General features: G+C 50.6%; 1 protein-coding gene across 1 annotated transcript; it reads right to left on the reverse strand.

The window, feature by feature from the left end:
• Positions 1 to 18: 18 nt before the first annotated feature.
• Positions 19 to 17,974, reverse strand: LOC101832018 (PTTG1 interacting protein). Its single transcript, XM_040732589.1, has 6 exons — positions 17,223 to 17,974; positions 11,905 to 11,957; positions 9,067 to 9,175; positions 6,271 to 6,445; positions 5,360 to 5,406; positions 19 to 1,666 (listed from the first exon to the last, which is right to left on the reverse strand). The coding sequence occupies exons 1-6, from the start codon at positions 17,326 to 17,328 to the stop codon at positions 1,629 to 1,631; spliced, it is 528 nt and encodes a 175-aa protein (XP_040588523.1). The 5' UTR covers positions 17,329 to 17,974; the 3' UTR covers positions 19 to 1,628.
• Positions 17,975 to 19,741: the final 1,767 nt, after the last annotated feature.

Below are 19,741 nucleotides of genomic sequence, written 5' to 3' on the forward strand. Positions count from 1 at the left end.
CAGAGAAAGAAATCAAAGTCATCTTCAACCATTTTATTGGAAAGTAGTTAAAAAGTAAGGCACTGGGTGTCATGGTCTTGGGCGCAGGTCTGCGGCTGCTCTTCGTGCTGCTCAGATGGCACCGGCCAGCCTGGCGAGCACCTGCTGCGTTTCTACACTGGAGATTTAGACACTCTGCTTTTAGCAGTTGGCCGCTCTAACATCAGCTCAGCAACCTAACAGGTGTGATGTATACATGCTACATATTAATACAAAGTTCATCAAGGCGTGTGAGGAGGGCTTCCTTTATCAACCGACAGTAGAAGGGCAAATCTCATTGGCTGCTATAATACCACAAGTTTGACGGTGCTTTAAATTATATCAAATGCCTAACAAGGCAGAAAAACAGTAAGACTCCAGAGTGGTGGAGGCCATTCCCTTAGTTTGTGAACTCCTGGAGAGACCGACAGAGTTGAAAAGGTTAGCTAGGTGAGGTGTCCAGAATGAGGGAGCCTGCCATAAGGCCACCTCAACTGCTGCTGGCTGCTTTCCCAGGAGGATAGCTTTGCTCCTTACCCTGCCATCAAGCTTGTCATCCGCTTACTAGTGACATTCCGGACTTCAGAGAAATGTACACTGTGGACAGAATCATGGGGACCTCAGTGTCCCTTGACCAAGGGCCCATGATGATGTGTCAGGTACAGTAGCAGAGATGTGGCTGGAAGCGGGGTGGGAAGTGAGGTGGGCATGCCTGTCTGCTCAGGCAGGGTTTCTGGTTGGTATTATGGGGTGGGGTCCTCCTCGCTTCCTACACACTCAGCTTCTACAATGCGCTGGCCAGGGGACAAGTGCTCATCCTCCATGATACACACAGGACCAACAGGGCAGCCTGACAGGGAGAGGGGAGATGTCTAAGATCTGCATAAAAAAAGCCCTTTTGAGGACATGTGACGCCATGCATCACCACAGCTGGAGAAGTCTGAGGCAGACGACTCGGCACTCAAACTGAATTCATAACTAACTCAGATTTCCCATGGGGAGAAGATTCTCGGTCTATTAGAGAAACTGAAAAAACGCCATCCATGAAGAGGCCTGGACTTTTCATGAAATGTTTTGGTGAGACTGTTTCCTGAGGGACTAAAGACTTTGAGTGACTTTATATGCTACTGTGTTACTGGATATAGCTAGGTACCAGACTGTTTGTGGGGACGATGCCTTCCAAAAAGCCACCAAAACTAAAGCAATGACATGTCACAGAAATGGGCTTGCAGTCACAACACAGCCTTAGGAAAGCAAGGATGATGGGTCAGTTCTTGCCATAACAAAGTAAATATGACTTCATTTGTTACAATGTGAATCTCCCAGCAAGGCCACTTAGCAGCCAGCTTTGTAGAGTGTGGGGACGAGTACATTTCCTCCCCCATAAAAGAATGTCAACAAGATTAACGTCTCAGGTGATTACATACAGAGAAAGAGGGAACAAGAGCAGGATTGTCTTCTCAAGGCCACTCTGGTGCCCATGCTGAGGCTGGAGGGATGACTCGGGTCACGGGTGGCTGTAGTGGTAAGGTCTCCGCAGGCTATGCTGAGGAGGGCACTCCCAGGAAACTTTGGAACTGCAAGATCTGCCGCAGTGTGTGCCAGCTGCTTTAGAACTTCTCGTATGGGTTTTGTTCTTTAAACAGACCTGAGGGAGGGAAAAAAAATAACGACTTACAACTTCACCTACTCAACTGGAAACAAAACTCACAAAGGCAATGTATGGCCTTGGGTGTTCTGGCTTATCCCTGTAATCCTAGCACAGGGAAAGCTAAGGCAGGAGGACCGCTGTGAGTTCAGAGGTCAGTCAGGTCTACCAGTGCAGTTCCAGGCCAACCAGAGTTACATAGTGAGACCATGGCTCAAAAACTCCAAACCAAACAAAGAAAAAGACAAAAAGAAACAAAACAGCCCACTCTGTTCCTGCAACAAAACAGGTGAGCCTCAGCTAAGTTCCACATCGAGATTTAACCACAGTGCTAAGCAGGCTCCCACACTGTCCTCCACCTTCGCTGAAGCTGAGCCACAGGTGACTTTACAACGGAAGTAAAATCCACCAGGAACAGAAATCCCAGCAGTTCCTGAGAAACAAGCCACAGCTGAGATCACAGGAAGTCCGAGAAGTTCCTGCATGTGTTTCTTTCCACAGCCTGTGTTGCAAAACCAAGACTTTATGTAAAAAGACCACAACATCAAGTTGACAATCAAGTATTACAGTAGGCCTGAGACAAAACATGGACTTAATCATCAATCTGTGGTACCCACCCCTCTTCTCCTTGTTTGTACCCCCTCATTTACTTTCGTCTTTCTTCTACTACCCAACAATCTCTCTTCTTTGTCTCATACTCCCCTCACTGTCCCAACTCCACATCATACTTGGTTTTTTTTTTTTGTTTTTGTTTTTTTGTTTTTTCGAGACAGGGTTTCTCTGTGGCTTTGGAGGCTGTCCTGAAACTAGCTCTTGTAGACCAGGCTGGTCTCGAACTCACAGAGATCCTCCTGCCTCTGCCTCCTAAGTGCTGGGATTAAAGGCGTGCGCCACCATAGCCAGGCTTTTTTTTCCCCACTTGTATGACAAGACTGTCTGGGGACAGTGTAGTAGCCTACCTACTAGGACTTTGTTAGGGTGGATATTAATATCTGTGTTCCACATTCACCCAGAACCCGGGAACGCATAAAGATGAAACAATGTAAAACAGCAGGATAGAAATCGATACAGGAGACAAGGGCTAGCCAAGGTCAAGTGCAGCAGCTCTGACATCAGAGAAGCCCAAACCCAAGCGGAGGCCACAGCATGCAGAGCCTCAGCAGGAGCTCTGAGGAGGAAGGCTCCATGGGTTCAGTGCCTCCTCAGTCGCCAGCGCACAGGGGACAGATCCTGATGCCAGCAGTAACAGGATCGCCACAGCCCCTGGAAGGGGACCAAAGACTTGCATATTTAATACCTGAACAACTCAAACCCGGAGAAGCTATGCTGTGCTGGGGCCACTGGACTTTGCTATAGCATCCCCCCAAATAACAGAGACTAACTGGTGTCATGACTTGGACATGAAGTCATCTTTTAGTCAATGAAGCAAATGTTCACTGTGAGCTCTGTGATAGAGTCACAATGACTGCCAAGTTAATCAAGGGTCTCATCCATCTCATCCATTCATGAATTCTTTTCTGTTTGTCGTTCTGAGACAGGGTCTCACTACACTGCCTTGGCTGGTCTGGAACTTTTTTTTTTTTTTTTTTTTTTTTGGTTTTTCGAGATAGGGTTTCTCTGTATTGTTTTGGAGGCTCTCCTGGAACTTGCTTTGTAGACCAGGATGGCCTCGAACTCACAGAGATCCACCTGCCTCTGCCTCCTGAGTGCTGGGATTAAAGGCGTGCGCCACCAACGCCCGGCTTGGTCTGGAACTTACTATGTAGAACAGGCTGGCCTCCAACTTTTTTTTTAAGAAAATTTTAAGATTTATTTATTTATTATGTATTGAGTATTCAGCCTTGGATGCCAGAAGAGGGCACCAGATCTCATTATAGATGGTTGTGAGCCGACATGTGGTTTCTCTTAACCTCTGAGCCATCTCTCCAGCCCTCCAACTCTGAAGAGATCAACTTGTTTCTTTCTGCTGTTCTGCCCAGCCTCCATTCATGGACTCTAAACTGATGGCAACATCAGGAGACAGGACCTGGCTGGAGGACACAGGTCCTGAAAGGGTCCTCCTTGTTATGGCTGCTGTCCCCCCCCACACTCCTTCATGGCTGTCAGAAGGTGAGCAGATTTCCTCCACTACGCTCTGCCTCACCACAGGCTCACAGAAGTGAACCCTGGACAGAAACTTGTGACACCCTGAGCCAAATCAAAGCCCTCCTCGCTAAGATGTTTAACTCAGGCATTGTCTCAGCACTGAAACGCTAACACACAGCGTTATAATAATGTTCCCAGTGGGCAAGAGCCTGAAGCATCACAAAAATGCTATCTCATTATATTAAAAAAATGACCAAAAACTGCATTTCTTAGGAGTTGGTGAGATGGGGTTCAATAGGTAAAATTCTTGCCACCAAGCTTGAAGACCACAGGACCCATAGGGCAGGAGGGGAGAACTGGCTCCCAGAAGTCATCCCCTGACTGCTACATGTGCATGATAGCATGTTTGTGCATGCATGCACATACATATGTGCAAAATAAATGAAATCATTTCAATGCATAGTTTTGGGAAAGACTTTAAATTTTCTTCATCAGATTTCTCCTGTTAAGATAGTGACTCATACTGGGTCACTTGATGGCTCACGCCTTTAATCCTAGCACTCAGGAGGCAGAGGCAGGTGGATCTCTGTGAGTTCAAGGCCAGTCTGGTCTACAGAGCGAGTTCCAAGACAGCCTCCAAAACAATACAGAGAAACTGTCTCGAACCCCCCCCCCCCAAAAAAAAATAGTGACTCATGATGAGCAGTAGCACTCAGCAGGCAGAGGCAGATCTCTGTGAGTTCAAGGGCAGTCTGGTCTAGAGTGAGCTCCAGGACAGCCAGAGTTACACAGAGAAACCCTGTCTTGAACCCCTTCCTTGCCCCCCCCCCCAAGAAAGATAGTGGTTCAAGGCCAAAAAGTGGGTTCACAGTTGGAGCTTTCACGCAGCCCTGTGGCCCCATGTCTAAGTGGATGAAGGGTAAGCTTCTGCAACACCCAACCTCTGTGGCCATAAAGTCCAAGCAGAGAGCTCTAGAGCATTTCTGAGCTTTAAAACCAGCTCAGAACCAGCTGGAGGCGGCAACCAACCAAGGACCAAAGACAGAGTGGTGTGCGACACTGGAGACAGGGACTACCCACCACGCTGGGTTTCTGACTCACTCCAAATGAACCAAACAGGCTTACACTTGGCACCTATGATCAGTCTGGCTCCTTCACAGTTCCTGCCCAGTCATTCCAAACAAGATGACACAGCCAGAAAACAGCGAGGGAGGGATGGCATGCCTCAGTCCCAGCCAGTTCTCTGATAAAGGAGGGTGGTCTGACCCCCTCAGAAGACAGAAGGAAGAGACACACACAGAGAAGAGTTGCAGAGACGGCCCAGAAACTCACAGAACCAAGGCCAGTTACACAGGCAGATCCTACTTTAAGGCAAATGGACAGTTATGGACTCCCCTCCTGAAGCTTTCACTCTTCATGAGTGCCAAAGAAAAGTGTGGCTGAGATGAAAACCCTCTGTGCCTCCCACCTTTGAGGCATTCGGTACACTTTGCCTTTGGTGGCACCCTGGGAACTGCACAGCCGCTGTCTTCACTGGAGGAGAGTTCTCTGGAAAAGCAGCAGCTGCCCAGATCCTAACCAGTTAAGGGAGACACTTCTCAATCTTACCGTATTTTTTTCTGATTTCATCGTGTCTTGACTTCATCTCCGCTCTCCTAAAAAATACAGAAAACCAAGTTACATCAAATTACGACAGACAAGCAAAGTAACCTCAACCTCCCAGGCCTTTTGCTTCCCCGAGCAGAGGCTAGGGGCTTCTGCAGCACTTCCTCTCCCTTTTTGAGACAGGGTTTCCCTGTGTGGCTTTGGAGGCTGTCCTAGAACTCGCTCAGTAGACCAGGCTGGTCTTGAACTCACAGAGATCCGCCTGCCTCTGCCTCCCGAGAGAGTTCAAGGCCAGGCTGGGCTGTGGGATGAGACCCTCCCCCAAAAAGAAGAAGCCAAAAAATGAGTTCAAATGTCTAACACTGTGATCTTTTAAAGTTGTCATAAAGAAAACACAGATGGGTGTAAGCCTTGCATAAGGTGACCAGGAAAAGGCAACTGTTAACATTTGCTTAGTGATACCCAATTCAGAGCCGAGAGCATGCTTCCAAGGGCTGCACGAGGCCCCCAGCGCCCATTAAGAGAATTCAGTGTTCCGGGAACTAGTGGGCACAGGCCAGAGTCTCTAACGGCAGTAAGGTTACTTCACCATTAGGGGCTGGGGCTGGGGCTAGAACGGCAGTACTCAAGGCTAGGCCATGGCCAGTGCAGGAGCACTGTAGCACACAGGGCTCTGCCAGCCTTCTCTACCAGTCGAAGAGGTAGGCCAGGCAGCCTGAGGGCTGAGACACAGCCAGTGACCCCTACGAGACTCCTGTCAGCTTCTCTTTTAACTACATCCCAGAAAATGTTGGACAACAAACACGTGCTACATCTTTAGAAATGGAGAAAGCGTGTGACTTATAACCCTTGTTCCCATGGCCTCCGTGCTGCACATTCCGAGGCAAGCTCCTGAGCAATGGGCCCAGCCTCACCTCTCCTCCTGCCGCACTCTCCTCTCCTCCTGCTCTCTCATGGCCCGCTCATCGCTCCTGTCTGGCTTCCGGCTCCTGTTCCGCCGGCGGCAGCAGCAGCAGCAACACACGGTGATACCCAGGAGCACAGAGCCCCCCAGCACAGACATGGTGATGATCAGGGCCTCGAAGTTCACTGGAAGCCCAGGCACAAAGTTAAAACCTTGCACATGTGACCTGCCTCCACCACCCCAAGGTACCACTTGTTATCAAAGGACACACATAGGGCCTGTGCACAGGGCTCCTTTCAGTCAATGCCTACAACTTACAATTTCCAGATAAACCACAACAAGCTAATCAAGACAAGACAGCCCACAGCCCTTTTCCCCTTAGCGCCACCTATAGAAGGGGAAGCGCCCTGACCACCCATGTGCATTACAGAAACCCTGGTATTTGAAAATGGCTGGCCAGTGTCACTCAGTGACATGATGTGCTAGTACAGCCTACCTTCAGGAACAGATACAAACTGAAAATAAATTTTAAGGTTCCTCTGAATTTCTCTTAAAGACCTTTAAATAGAATCCAGTCAAAGAAGTCAGGCTAGGTTTGCTAGTACATGCCTTTAATTCCAGCACTCAAGGCAGAGGCAGGCAAATCAAGGTCAACCTTGTCTACAGGGGGAGTTCCAGGACTACACACAAAAACCTTGTCTCAAAAAACTGAAAAATAAAATAAAACCAGTAAAGGCTTTTCTCCTGTTCCACTCAAACCAGAGTCAGTTCAGGAACCCTGCACTGCTTTTGCCAGCATGTCCCAGACACCCAGTCAACTCTGCACCAAGGTGCTTCACAAACAAAAATAGTCCCTAGCCACAGATTCTGACAGCCCAGATGTGTTAAGGGAAGCTGCAAGCATACAGCTGTCAGCTGCAGGTTCTGCTGGGCCAGTGTGGTACCTGTGCAGCTGGGCAACAGGAGGAGGCTGAGGACAGCTCCTGGGTTCCCTCAGTCAGGCTCAGCGCAGGGGACTGTGTTCATCTACAGACTCCTTTTCAGCTTCTGAGCATGTTAAAATCAGAAAGGGGCAGCCAGCTGCCCAGGTGCCTTTGAGCTCCAAACCCTGTGCTCTGCCTACACGGGCCTAGCTTTAAAGTGCAGAGGCACAAAAAGGAGCAACTTGTTTGGCTAAAAAGGAGACCGTCATCGCCATCAGCAGGTGGTACGGTTTCTGACTACAGCATTCTGTCAAAGTCAACCTAGAAATGAGAACGCTAAGACAGCTGGATCTAACTAAATCCAATCTACTCCCACAGCATCTCAAGTCAGGTACAGATGAAAACAGAGAGTCGTCTGTGGGCTCCTCTGTTAACCCTGCAAGGAATCTCAACAACTTCTACTCGTGTAAATATGGCCTGACGGGAATGAAGGACACCTTGCTCAACGCAAAAGATCAACATGTAAAGACCATTTTTCTACAAATGTAATACTATAAGTCATTTCGATTAAAATGAATAAAAATTGTAGCAAATTCTAGTAAAACAATGACTGTAAAATTACTTGTAAGCACAGTGCAGGCCTACAACCCTGACAAGCCACCCAACCTATGATGACATCAGGAGGCTAAGAGGCCCAACCTCAAGTGCTACTCTGCTTAGGGGGTTATGAACCCTGTCCAGCAACCCCTTATCACAAGACCAGACCCAACTGCTAGTATTCCCATGAAGCAGGAGTCAGTCCCTAGACGTGTGCTCACTGGGAATCACACGAAGACCTGCTCTTCTGCCAGTACAAGGCTGCCTCCCACAGGCGCCAGCTACTCTGCTGGCAGCACGCGGTGATGACACGAGCTATAGCAGCTTCATCCGTCCTGCGCTGGGGGCGCTGTTTAGCCATCCCTTAACCTGGGTGGGAACTGGGCTGCACAAGACAATTACCAAGGGCCCTCACCACCTGACACAGCTCAACACCTTCAGTCATCAGTCAGACTGACAGCACCCAATGAGTCAAAGGAAACAAGAAAACACCCACTATGCTAAAAGGACCTGAAACAGACAGATGTTGCCAATGCTTGGAGGGAAGCAAATAGAGGAGGTGACATTACTATATGCAAGGGAAAGCAGTTAAGGCTGGGCAGTATTAGTGGAGAGGGAAAAAGCAGAACTTCCTTCTGGGAAAGCCATCTCAGGACTGGGGGCGGGGACGGGGACTACGGGGACGGGGACTGCAGGGACAGGGATTTCCAGAAGCTCTACAATTGTCCTCCTTGTTCCCCTGAGAATCCACAGATCATAAGGTAATACAGAATCCACAAACTGATGGGAGATACCTGAGTGGCAATTTGTGCTCCAAGGCCAACACTCCCAGTCCAGGAAGGGGCACTATTGGAGGGAACCGTGGTGGGCAGTGCTGAGATCTCAGAGGCTCTCCTGTGCCAGGACAACCACACAGCTCCTTCCACCAGGCTGGAGGAGGCCTGTGCAGCCCCGAACCTAACACCACCAAAGGTGGGTTGGGGATTCCTAGCTGTCCCCAGGTGACACACAACACACACAGGGACATAAAAACAGGCTTTTACACAGGCTCTTTCCCCACCTCCCGTGATGTGGGTTGTGCAGTGCTGTAGGATTCTGCAGGAGCACACCAGGTTCCTGGCTGCCTGCCCAACAGCAGACCATCACAGGACTCCCTGCTTCTTCCCTTGAGAGTCACAGTACAGCAGCGTTCCTAGTAACTTCCTAGGAACTTATGCTGACTGAGCACAAGTCCCAGAATCACCAAAACCCATTGATTTTGCAAGAAGTAAATGAAAACAACTTACCCCAGCATACACCCCAGCGAGCAGAACTCAATTTACAAAGAGAAGCAGGGGGCAAGATTTTTCTCACTGGGTAGTCCAAGCATGCCTTGTTCTCGTTGCACCACAGACACTGAAAGAGACCAGCATCAGAAGACCCCCTCAACAGACCACAAGCAAGACCACTTCCCCGTCCCCAATGCTACCCACGCCACCATCTCTCTAGGGTGGATGGATCTAGGAATGCATCCTCCAAATACTCCTAACTCGTCCTTCTGCCCTTTGGTCAATGTCCACCCTACAGAGACATGCTGCCCTGCTTTCGGGGCATTGGAAGCCTGCTTATTTTCTCTAGAGCCCTCTTCCCTCAGATCTTCAAGGAAGCCTGCCGTTCCACCAACCACCCAGGCCCCCATTCCCTGACAAACAACACTGCCACTTCCTCCCACAGAATGCCTCCTCACACTGCACAGTCCACACTGCAGGAAGCCAGATAACCGTGGCACGCAGAGACACAGGCAAGGGAACCTCAGCATCCAACGGGGAGGTAGGTGCTCCTTAGGTATTTGCTGAACAGATGATGGGGCACAGGGGAGTCACGACTGTAGGAGGCCCTGTCCCCCACCTGTACACTGCACTAAGTGTCCGGTTTTGAAGGACGATGCTACCAAGGATACGAGTGGGAGAGAACCTCCGGGGGCTCTTGTCTAAGCCTCTCAAATGTCGGGGCGGGAAGGGAAGTGAGGAGACAGTGCTGATGCACCAACCCATGTCAGAACTCAGAGCAGGACTCAGCATGCCCACCACACAGTGCTAGACTGGGCTGAGGACGACCAGCACACAGCACAGCTGACCTAGGAAGGTGTCCCTGGGAAGACTACACACATCACAGGGAAAAGGAATTCCTCTCTCAAGAGCACTGACCCTGCCAGAGCCAAGAGGACATCTTTCTGATCACACATCTTCAGACTACGCACTACGCATGTCACTGGCTCTTCAACAAGACTGAAGGCCAGGTTTGGCTCTCAGTTTGGAGCAACATCTATTACAAGAACATTAGAACATGTGCTGGGATACTGTACAGTGTCCACCACGTCTTCACAGTGGCTGCTGGCACTGCGTGGCTGACAGCAGCAGAGCCCTGCTGATCCTGCTACTAAGAACGTCTCCCACCCCAGTGGTTCTGTCCTGCATTATCTCTGGTTACTCTTCCACTTTAAAAAGGGCTCAAGTCATAGGTCTAATCTTCCCAGCTCCAATGAGAACTCAGCACTCGCAATGCATGTTGTTGTAGTCTTTTTAACTAAAGTAAGAGGCCCATCAACAACTCAGCAGCATGGAGGAATGGCACAGCCTGTCTCCAACCCACTGGTCCTCTGAAGGCCTACAGGGACCTATCTCTTTCCAGAACCCTGTCTCCAGGCAGGCCATTAGGTCTGGGCTGGCCTTCTCCATCTTTCCTTACTGAAGCCTTGCTGTCTGGGCTCAGAGCAGGGTCAGGCCTCAGGCTCTACCCGACTAGACCAACCCACTGTGACCTGGACAGGTCCCTCTCTGGACTCTGCCCTCAATGCACAATCCAGGGCTATGAGCTATAAGGCTAGTACAACAATAACCTATTTTTTATGGCTGAAATAGCCTCCTAGAGGAAAAACTAGAACCTAAAAAGAGTCAAGGAAACACTGCCAGTGTTGATACTGAGGCAGGGGCAGCGGCTGGTCCTACTGCCCACTGGAGCCTCACCAAGTGACAAGTCTCAGATCCGCACTACTATCACTTTAAAAGCTACTGTTGCTGCTTTTTTTCATAATATTGGTTATTTGGGTACTGCTGCTTTTTAAGCTGTTCCTATTGTCCTGTGGAGGAAGCCAAGAGGAAACACCACCCTGACTTGTGTTGTCCTTAACCCACTGTCAGGGAGGGACACAGAACTGCGCAGCCCTAGGATGCCATGAAGCCCTTCCTCCCGAGTCCCCAGGAGAAGCCTCTGAAGACTGTTCTCTGATCAACTGCGGGTGTACTTCTGTTCTTTCCTCCCTGCGGGTTCCCAAGGCAAGCTGCACAGCACCGGACTAAACATGACCAGGCAGACTCTTCGGCCTCAAGGAGCAGCACAGAGGAGTCTTCGGGGCTGGCCAAAGAGCAGGCCACCACACTGGGGAAGCTGACATCTAGAGATCTCTGCTGTGAAGCTATCTCCCCGCTTCTCTCAGAAGGGCAGATGAATGTCTGTCCCATCAAAACTTCTTAGGGTGGAAGATGAGGAAACTCTGCTTCAGGACAGCAGCTACCTTCTGACTCGAGGGCTCACAAGGAATTAAAGAACAGGACAAAGGGCAAACATGCTGGCCCAGTCTTCCCAGTGATCACATGACCTGGAGCTCTCTCACAGGCCAGAGATGACCTCACAGCACTACACGCAAGCAGGAAGAATGCTGGCACTCCTGAATGTGCATTCAAACCCATACTTGCCTCTCAAGTACTTGTCATTGTATATATAAGCTGTAACCTCAGCCCCCAACAGGACTTTTTTTTGGAAGGTTGCCTGACCCTCTAGAGAAGACCTAGTCAGAGGCAAGCAGTTCTAGTCATCTAATGCCAACACACTGGATGTTGTTGTCCAGCTGTCCCGAGCAGCTCCAGGAAGGGTTTCATCTCCACGCTGCCTACCCAAGTCATGGAGACTGGCTGTGCTGGATGGCACCTGTGCCTTTCATGAGAAGGCTTCGGATGCATGAGAGAGGCTGGACTAGCATTTAACGACTATCATGCAAAGCACCCAACAATTTCCAAATGACAGGGTGCTTCAAACACACATGCCGCCCTGGACTCGAGGGCATGGGTCTGAACGGCACTACTTACCGAGACATTCCTGAGGCACTCTTCACAGGATCTGTTTGTGTACAGAGAACAACCTGCCAGGAGAGACAATGGTATCCGTCACTGAAGGGCAGAGAAGACACTGATGCTGTGAACCTCCGCCAGGAATGATCAAGACTGTCCTGGCACTGGCCGGCTTCAAGGCACCCAACTTATTCCTGCTGCAAGCAAGTCATCAGAAGAGCCACTGCGCACAGCTCTACCTGCAAGGAACCTCCTGGAAGGAAGGTTCCAAACACAAGTTTTACAGTTCTCTACTGTGCAACCACTAACCTGCTGAGACCTACTGCCATCAGCATGCTCTGTGAGCAGGAGGTCACAGCCATAAGGTGACATGCCCACAGGCAAAGCCAAGCCTGCAAACTTACCTCTAGATCTCTAGAAGCCTGGGGCAAGCTTCCCCAGATGGGACTGTGCTCTCCACATACAAGAAGCCAGGTGGTATGGGCCTGCTCAGGTCAGTCATGCAGAGCACCTGGGACATACTGCCAGCACCCACAGCACTGTTTTCAGGAAAGGGTCAAAGTGTGTCTAGCTATCAGCCCTGGAACTCCAGCAAATCAAACTACAGAAGCAACATATAAATCAGGTATTTCTCATGCTAGCCAAATTGGGCCCACTACTTCTCCCCACCATCCCTTAAAACAGGCCCACTTTGAAAAGAGCACTGCACTCGCTGGGTGGTGGTGGCACCTTTAATCCCAGCACTTGGGAGGCACAGGCAGGTGGATCTCTGTGAGTTCGAGACCAGCCTGGTCTACAGAGCGAGTTCCAGGACAGCCTCCAAAGCCACAGAGAAACCCTGTCTCGGGGGGGAAGAGCGCTGCACTCAAGTCACTGGTTACCAGACAAATGCAAATTAAAACTGCAAGGAAATGCATGCATAGGCTAGACTTGAAGAAATGACCAAGGACACACAAAAACAAGGATGCATAATTGGAGTTGGCTCAGCCATTTTCAGAAATGGCTACTCCAATGCTAACAAGCGCATTAGAGGTATCTTATTCAAGACATCAGAAGACACACCCACAGAATGCCCTGTGCAGGCATGCTCACCGTGACTCTATCCATAAAGACCCAACTGGAACCAGCACAGATGTTCACTTCTAGAAGGATGGACAGACAGACTGGAGTATCTACACAGTGGAGCAACTTCAAGTCACAAAGAAAAGTAAAATAAAGGAAAATGAGCAACACCACGTAGACTGAAAGAAACCTATACCAAAAAAATCACCTTTTAAACCCAAGCAGTTCTACAACTGGAACTTGCCCACCGAGGGTAAGAACAAGTGCTTCTGGGGCCACCCTGGAGAGAAGATGCTTGGTCATTCAATGACTCGCTAGGTGTAGTCTGCATCTACTGTAGTTGGGTTATACAAGGACACTTATCCAGAGGTACACTGAGGCCTTCTAGTTTCACAGGAGAAAAAAACTTATCTCAAAAGAAAAATTGGGGGGCTGGAGAGATGGCTCAGTTGTTTAGAGCACTGACTGCTCTTCAGAGGTCCTGAGTTCAATTCCCAGCAACCACATGGTGGCTTATAGTCATCTGTAATGAGATCTGGTGCCCTCTTCTGTCATGCAGACAGAACACTACGTACATAATAAATAAATCTTTAAAAAAGAAAAGACGGGCTTGGTGTGGCACACGCCTTTAATCCCAGCACCCGGAAGGCAGAGGCAGGTGAATCTCTGTGAGTTCAAGGCCAGCCTGGTCTACTGAGGGAGTGCCAGGACATACCTGCAAGCCCAGCACTTGAAGGTTGAGGTCTGGGGTTCCAGAGGTCCAGGTCAGCCTGAGTTACACAGAGATCCTGCCTCAAAAAGACAGAAGGAAACCAAGACAATACTTGGGCTCTGGTGGTCTGCCACTGACCTGGAGGTAACTCAAGAAAGGCTGCACCTAGATGGATAACAGCACAAAATGACCAGCAAAACACGGTGATAAAATTAAGCAGTGGGAGCCGGGCATTGGTGGTGCACGCCTTTAATCCCAGCACTCAGGAGGCAGAGGGAGGTGGATCTCTGTGAATTTGCGACCAGCCTGGTCTACAGAGCAAGTGTCAGGACAGGCTCCAAAGCTACACGGAGAAACCCAGTCTCAAAAAAACAAAAACTAAACCAAACCAAAACAAAAAACTAAGCGGTGGGAATATTAGCAGGCACTGCAGGGTGGCTCCTGGGCCCTGCTCCTTGCCTCCCCCTAGGGGCAGGACCTGAGGGACAGCCAGGTGCTACTACACGCTTGATCCCAGCTCTGTCTACAAAGACCAGAAGGGGCAAGACCAAGTAGAGCACAGTGGAGCACGCCTTTAATCCCAGCAGCCAGGAGGCAGAGGCAGGCGGATCTCTGTGAGTTCGAGGCCAGCCTGGTCTACAGAGCGTGTTCCAGGACTGCCAGAGCTACCTAGTTGAGACTATGTCTTGAAGAAAAGAAGAAAAAAGAAAAAGATAGGGCAACACCAAACTGCGGTCTTCCACAAACTGAAGACAAGATGGACTGAAGAGCTTAGAGCAGACTGAAGAGGTCAGAAATGTAAAAGTTGAAACTACTTAAAAATGACTAGATTTCAGAGGTCAAACAGAAAAGGACCTCACTAGACAAACTGGTAATTCTGTGTGTGGACTGTGTAGTAAACCAAGCATTTGGGTTCCATTTTAACACCCCAGCTTTGGCAACTATGTTCTCATTGAGTGGAGAATATCCCCCTTCTTAGGGGAAATTGCTTTTGGAGAATTCAGGGGTACAAGCCACCTCAACCACTTAGTCCCATGATCTGGTCAAATTAGTAACAAGCTGTTAAGATTATAAATTTGCAGTAAAAATGTTTAAATTACCAGCTATTTTATGGTAAGATACTAGCAAGCAGAGAGGGAGTGGTTCAGCAAGTAAGTAGGCAGTCACCGAGGACAGCTGGGCCATCCGTGAGCTCACCGTACAGCTCGCCTACACCCACGCTGAGATCCATTACGGTGACAGCTGAGGGTGTGTCAAACATGCCCTCTCGCCAGGTCTTTTTCAAAGTCAGCCACTAGAAAGGATGGCCTTGCTTCCTATCAGGTGACACAGTGGCCCCAGCAATGACGATGTCCGGATCTCTGTTATGGGATGTTTTGGTAACTGCACTTTGGAGAACCGAAAGAACTGAGCTCCAAGAAACACATCCTGAGTTCTGGCCACCCTGGGCCTCTCCACCACTAGGAAATCTAAACCCTCAGAGGCCAGCCCTCCTCCCCCACAGGCCGACTGTAGTTGTGGGTGGATCCTGTACACCAGAAAGCATGAGTGGCAGGCACATAGCTCCCAGACTCGTGTGGCAAGGAAGGAAACACGGACAACTTGCCGCCCCACAGCTCACATCTCAGGAGGCCACACACGGTATCTCACCCCACCACGGGACACAGCCAACCACACGCTGGAGATAAGAAACTGTGTCCTCCCAGTTCCTCAGTGCTGATCTTGAACACCCTGACTCTAAGGCATTATGAATTAAGAGCTCAATGCAGGTGCTATCTACTCATTTTTAAAAGAACTTCCAGACTCGCTCACTTTAATAACTAAATGGAAAGATAATAACTATGACTCATTTCTGAGTGGGTCCCTGACGTTTCAGGTGAGTCAACGAAGGCATCCAGGACAGAGGGACACACCTACATGCGGGAAGGGGGTGACTTTGAAAACTCAGGAGACAAACACTATTTATCATAAACCTATGATGCAGAAGGGCTCACGCTGCTGTCTTCTGTGCCCCCTGGCATAAACTTGGAAGGGCTTAGTGCCCACTCTGGTGACAGAACTCAAATAGCATCTATCTCTACTGTCATGTCGGGAGAGTTATGCTTAGACAAAGTAGTCCTGGCCACCTCGCTGTTTGAGGAGAAAAGGAGAGGCGGGGCAGGGCACTGCAAAGGGGATGCTTGCAGCAGCATCCAGTACAGTTCACTCAGGGAGAGAGGGAGGAGAGCAGACTGCTCTGCAAACTGCATTGTTCAGTAAGGACTCACCCCCTGGTGACCACCACCAGCCAGCACTGTGCCTGAGAATTCCTGTGGAGGGTGACAACCACAGTCCTTCTAGGAACTACTTTCCCCAAGATGAAGCTCTGAGAGAGTGACTCCACACACCATTAGGGAGGGTCCAAAAGCCCTACTAAAGTGTCCTCAACTTCATGACTCTCATTCTCAGGATCTTTAACCCATTACAGGTTCAGATGCCAACCCACCAGCGAAGCACACAAAGAATATTAAAAAGGTGAGTGTGGCCAGGCATGGTGGTGCACACCTTTAATCTCAGCACTTGGGAGGCACAGATAAGCAAATACCTGAGTTCAAGGCCAGCCTGGTCTATACAGTGAGACCCTGTCTCACACAATAACATAAAGGGGAGTTTGGGGCCACTGTGATGTACTCTTTAAATTTACCCTTATGAAGACAAATTGTTGTAAACATCAGTCATCTTCCTATAGAATGTCAACTAGAAATCTCACAACCAGCACACGTAAGACATGGAAGATGTGGGTGCAGTCCTCATCAGAGCACCCCTGAGCCACTGGGAGGGGTCCTGTGCCTCCACAGGCTCTCCAGCATTCTGCACGCTGTGAAGTCCGCACTGGGGACTCTAACCCCAAGTCCCCTGGACAGAGAGGGTCAACTCTTTAGTCGCAATTCCTGAGACAGCCAGAGTGCAGCAGTCACAGATCCTAGGCACTCCTGGAGCAGATAAGAAACTTAAACAGAGCCGCGACAACACGCAAAAGGTCACAAAGAAAAAACACACCGTGCCAGGCTAGAGTGTAAAGACACCTTGAGAGACTGAGCTAACATGGTTGAGAAAAACATTCTCCCTCTAGCTGGGCCCCATCAGCCCTCGCTGCAAAGGTCAGGAAGCTGACCAAGCCAACCCTCTCGGCTTCAGGCCTTGACCCAATCTGCCAGCTCCCCGATTTCCCCCCGGAAAGAAACAGTACTAGGCTAGAGTCAGGCATTCTGCAAGAGCTCGCTGGGCTCCTCAGAGTGGCGGCTCCCAGCATCTGATACAGGCAGGACAGGAATGCAGATGCTCGCCGAGTGGAGCCCCGACTCTGCCGGCTGCTAAGCAGGTGCCAAGGCATTGGTTCCGACTGGGCCTGCCCTTCGTGCCTTAGGGCACGACGTAACTCCGGTAGTGGCTGCCGCGCCCGCAGCTCCAAGAGAGGGCGTGAGCGCAGAGGAGGCGAAGCCCGCGGGCTGGGCTCCGCCCTGGATCCGACCCAGCCGCCCTCCTCCGGGACCCCCAGGTTCCTTGGGCTCCCGGGCCTTACCCATTCCCGGAGGCTCCTGCGCGGAGGCCACGGGCAGAAGCAGCAGCAGCGCGGCGCCGAGGAGCATCACCCAGCGCGGCGTCGGCCCGAGAGCAGCAGACGCCATGGTGCGTCGGTGGCGTCCGCGGCCAGCACCTCCGAAGGCTCAATTTCGACGCAGAGCTCGGTTGTTTCCCCAGCCAAGAGCTGAGGCTCCGTAAGCAAACCCGAGGGACGGGGCCTACGAGTGCGCAGCCGCAGGCTCCGGCTCGCTCCGCCCCCCCTCGCCCTACGCCCGCCTCCCGGGGCTGCTGAGGCTTAGTACGCCTGCGCACTGTCGGAACGGCCGCGAGGGAGGTATAACGGGAGCGTCAGACCAGCGCGCGTGCTCAGTAGACTGCAAGGCTGGGCTGTCTCTGCTAGCTGGAGCGCTTGCGCAGCGAAGGGGCTGCTGGACTCTCTGGCCGGTGGTGAGGCTCAGCTGCTCTGCTCCACATAGGTCCGCTGGGGACACTGAGACCTGGGACCCCGAGGGGCTCTGAAAATGACCGCAAGGCGGCGTGGACCGAGCTGGTGGCCTCAAGTGCAGCCAAGCTCCTTGAGTAGGGCCGCTGGCAGCGGCGGTTGCGGGTTGCCCCTGCTCTGTAGCCACCCTGCCCGCGACAACCCTGCCCGCCCTCAGTAGGGAGGGCCTCTACCAGTCCTGGGGATTCTCTCTCAGAGCCGCGTGGGTGTCCGCGGGGCACGTTAAAACGGCATCCAAGCTGCCTCGAACTTGTGATGGGGATGGCGTTTAAATCCCCGAGAGAGCTGGGAATGTAGCTTACTTCGATGGTAAATTGCTTGCCTAGCAACCGATGCACAAGTTCCATCCTCAGAACCTCACAAACCAGTAGTGATGGCGCACAACTGTCACCTCAGCACTTGGGAGGCGGAGTCAAGAAAATCAGAGAAGTTCAAGGTCTTCCTCAGCCAGTTGAGACCCTTGCTCAAAGGAAACAAAACAGTCCTGATCCACGATGATTGAAGATACAGGAGCTTTTAGCGGGAGGGTATTTTTTCTTTGCATGAACCAGGGACCTAGGGCGAGGGATACCAAAGATCGATGTGGGACAGTGACTCCCAAGTCTGTTGATTCACTAAAGACCCGGACAGTCGTAGAACTAAGCAAAACAGGATACAAGCTTGGAGAGGAGTCATCTGAGTGGAGGGGGAAATGCCTCCCTAAGAGTGCACTGTAGGAGACGGGGCTGTAGCGCAGTTTCTTGATTAGTGAAGCTGGAGGAGAGCCCAGCTCGTGCGGGGGTGTCATCCGTGGGCAGGTGGCCCTGGGTTCTGTAATAAAGCAGGCTGAGCAAGCCGCGAGGAGCAAGCCAGTAAGCGCCGCCCTCCATGGCCTCTGCATCATTAGCCCCTGCCTCCAGGTTCCTGCCCTGTTTGAGTTCCTGTCCTGACTGCTTTTGATAATGGACTGTTGTGTGGAACTGTGAGTGAAATAAGCCCTTCCCCCCCCCCACCAAGTTGCTTTGACCATGGTGTTTCACCACAACAATAGGACAGCCACTGAGAAAGGTTTATTAGGAGATAGTAAGGAAGCAGGAGAGACGCTCCCGCTCCCGAGAGTGAGAGGAGCTCCCAAGAGATAAAAAGGAACAGGGGTTGGCAGGCAGATGCTCCACCCCCTAAGAAGGAGCTCGCCTCCAGATAACCCGCTTGCCCCCTCAAGCAATTAGGGCTTCTTAGACATCACCTTGAAGGACCAGAACTGAGACAGTGAACAACCAGACCACAGTGTGACCAAGACTGTTTAATTATGCAACTCCCTTGCCCTGCTTCACTCTGGTAAACCAAAGCTAATGTCAGTGCCCCAAAGATGGACATGGGGATCGTGAGCCCCTTTATGCTGGCACTGGTCCCATCAACTAGAGTAATGGGATGAACATTCTTACCCATGGAGCTATCTCGGCAGCCCTGTGTAGCACACCTTACAGCCACCATCCAAGGTTCTTGTGGACAGGTGTTTAGAAGAAAACACAATGTTAAAGAGGAAGTAGGTTGGGCTGGAGAGATGGCTCAGCGGTTAAGAGTACTGGCTGCTCTTCAGAGGTCCTGAGTTCAGTTCCGAGCAACCACATGGTGGCTCACAACCATCTATAAGGGGATCTGATCCCCTCTCCTGGAATGCACATGTATACGCAGACAAAGCACTCATACATAAAAGCAAACAAATAAAATAGTTAAAGAAAACCTCACCCTCTAATGGGGTCATCCTAGTCATGCACCCTGTTCTGTGTCCCCAAGAGCTCCTGGCTTGGCATTGTAGTCTTGATCACCTTCCTCCAATTTGTGGGTTTTTTAAAACAGAAGAATTATGGGGGGAATACCCTAAAAGGAAGATTTTATCTGCCTTCTCATTTGAGAGAGAGAGAGAGAGAAAAAAAGGCATCATTCTATGAATGTGTTACCCTCTCATAAATATTCATAAACCTCATGCAGAATGACCAACCCAAGATCCTATTGGAGTAGTAATGGGAAACCAG

The sequence above is a fragment of the Mesocricetus auratus genome, unplaced genomic scaffold (genome assembly GCF_017639785.1).
Source record: "Mesocricetus auratus isolate SY011 unplaced genomic scaffold, BCM_Maur_2.0 Super-Scaffold_100027, whole genome shotgun sequence".
NCBI classification, from domain to species: Eukaryota; Metazoa; Chordata; class Mammalia; order Rodentia; family Cricetidae; genus Mesocricetus; species Mesocricetus auratus.

Bases quoted from the DNA above. Each gene is read 5' to 3' on its own strand.
- LOC101832018 (XM_040732589.1), bottom strand. From the start codon at position 17,328: ATGGCGTCTGCTGCTCTCGGGCCGACGCCGCGCTGGGTGATGCTCCTC. The intron at 11,958-17,222 runs GTAAGGCCCGGG...CTCTCCTGGCAG, and splicing joins GCAGGAGCCTCCGGGAATGG to GTTGTTCTCTGTACACAAAC. The intron at 1,667-5,359 runs GTAAGATTGAGA...TCCCTCCCTCAG, and splicing joins TGAAATCAGAAAAAAATACG to GTCTGTTTAAAGAACAAAAC.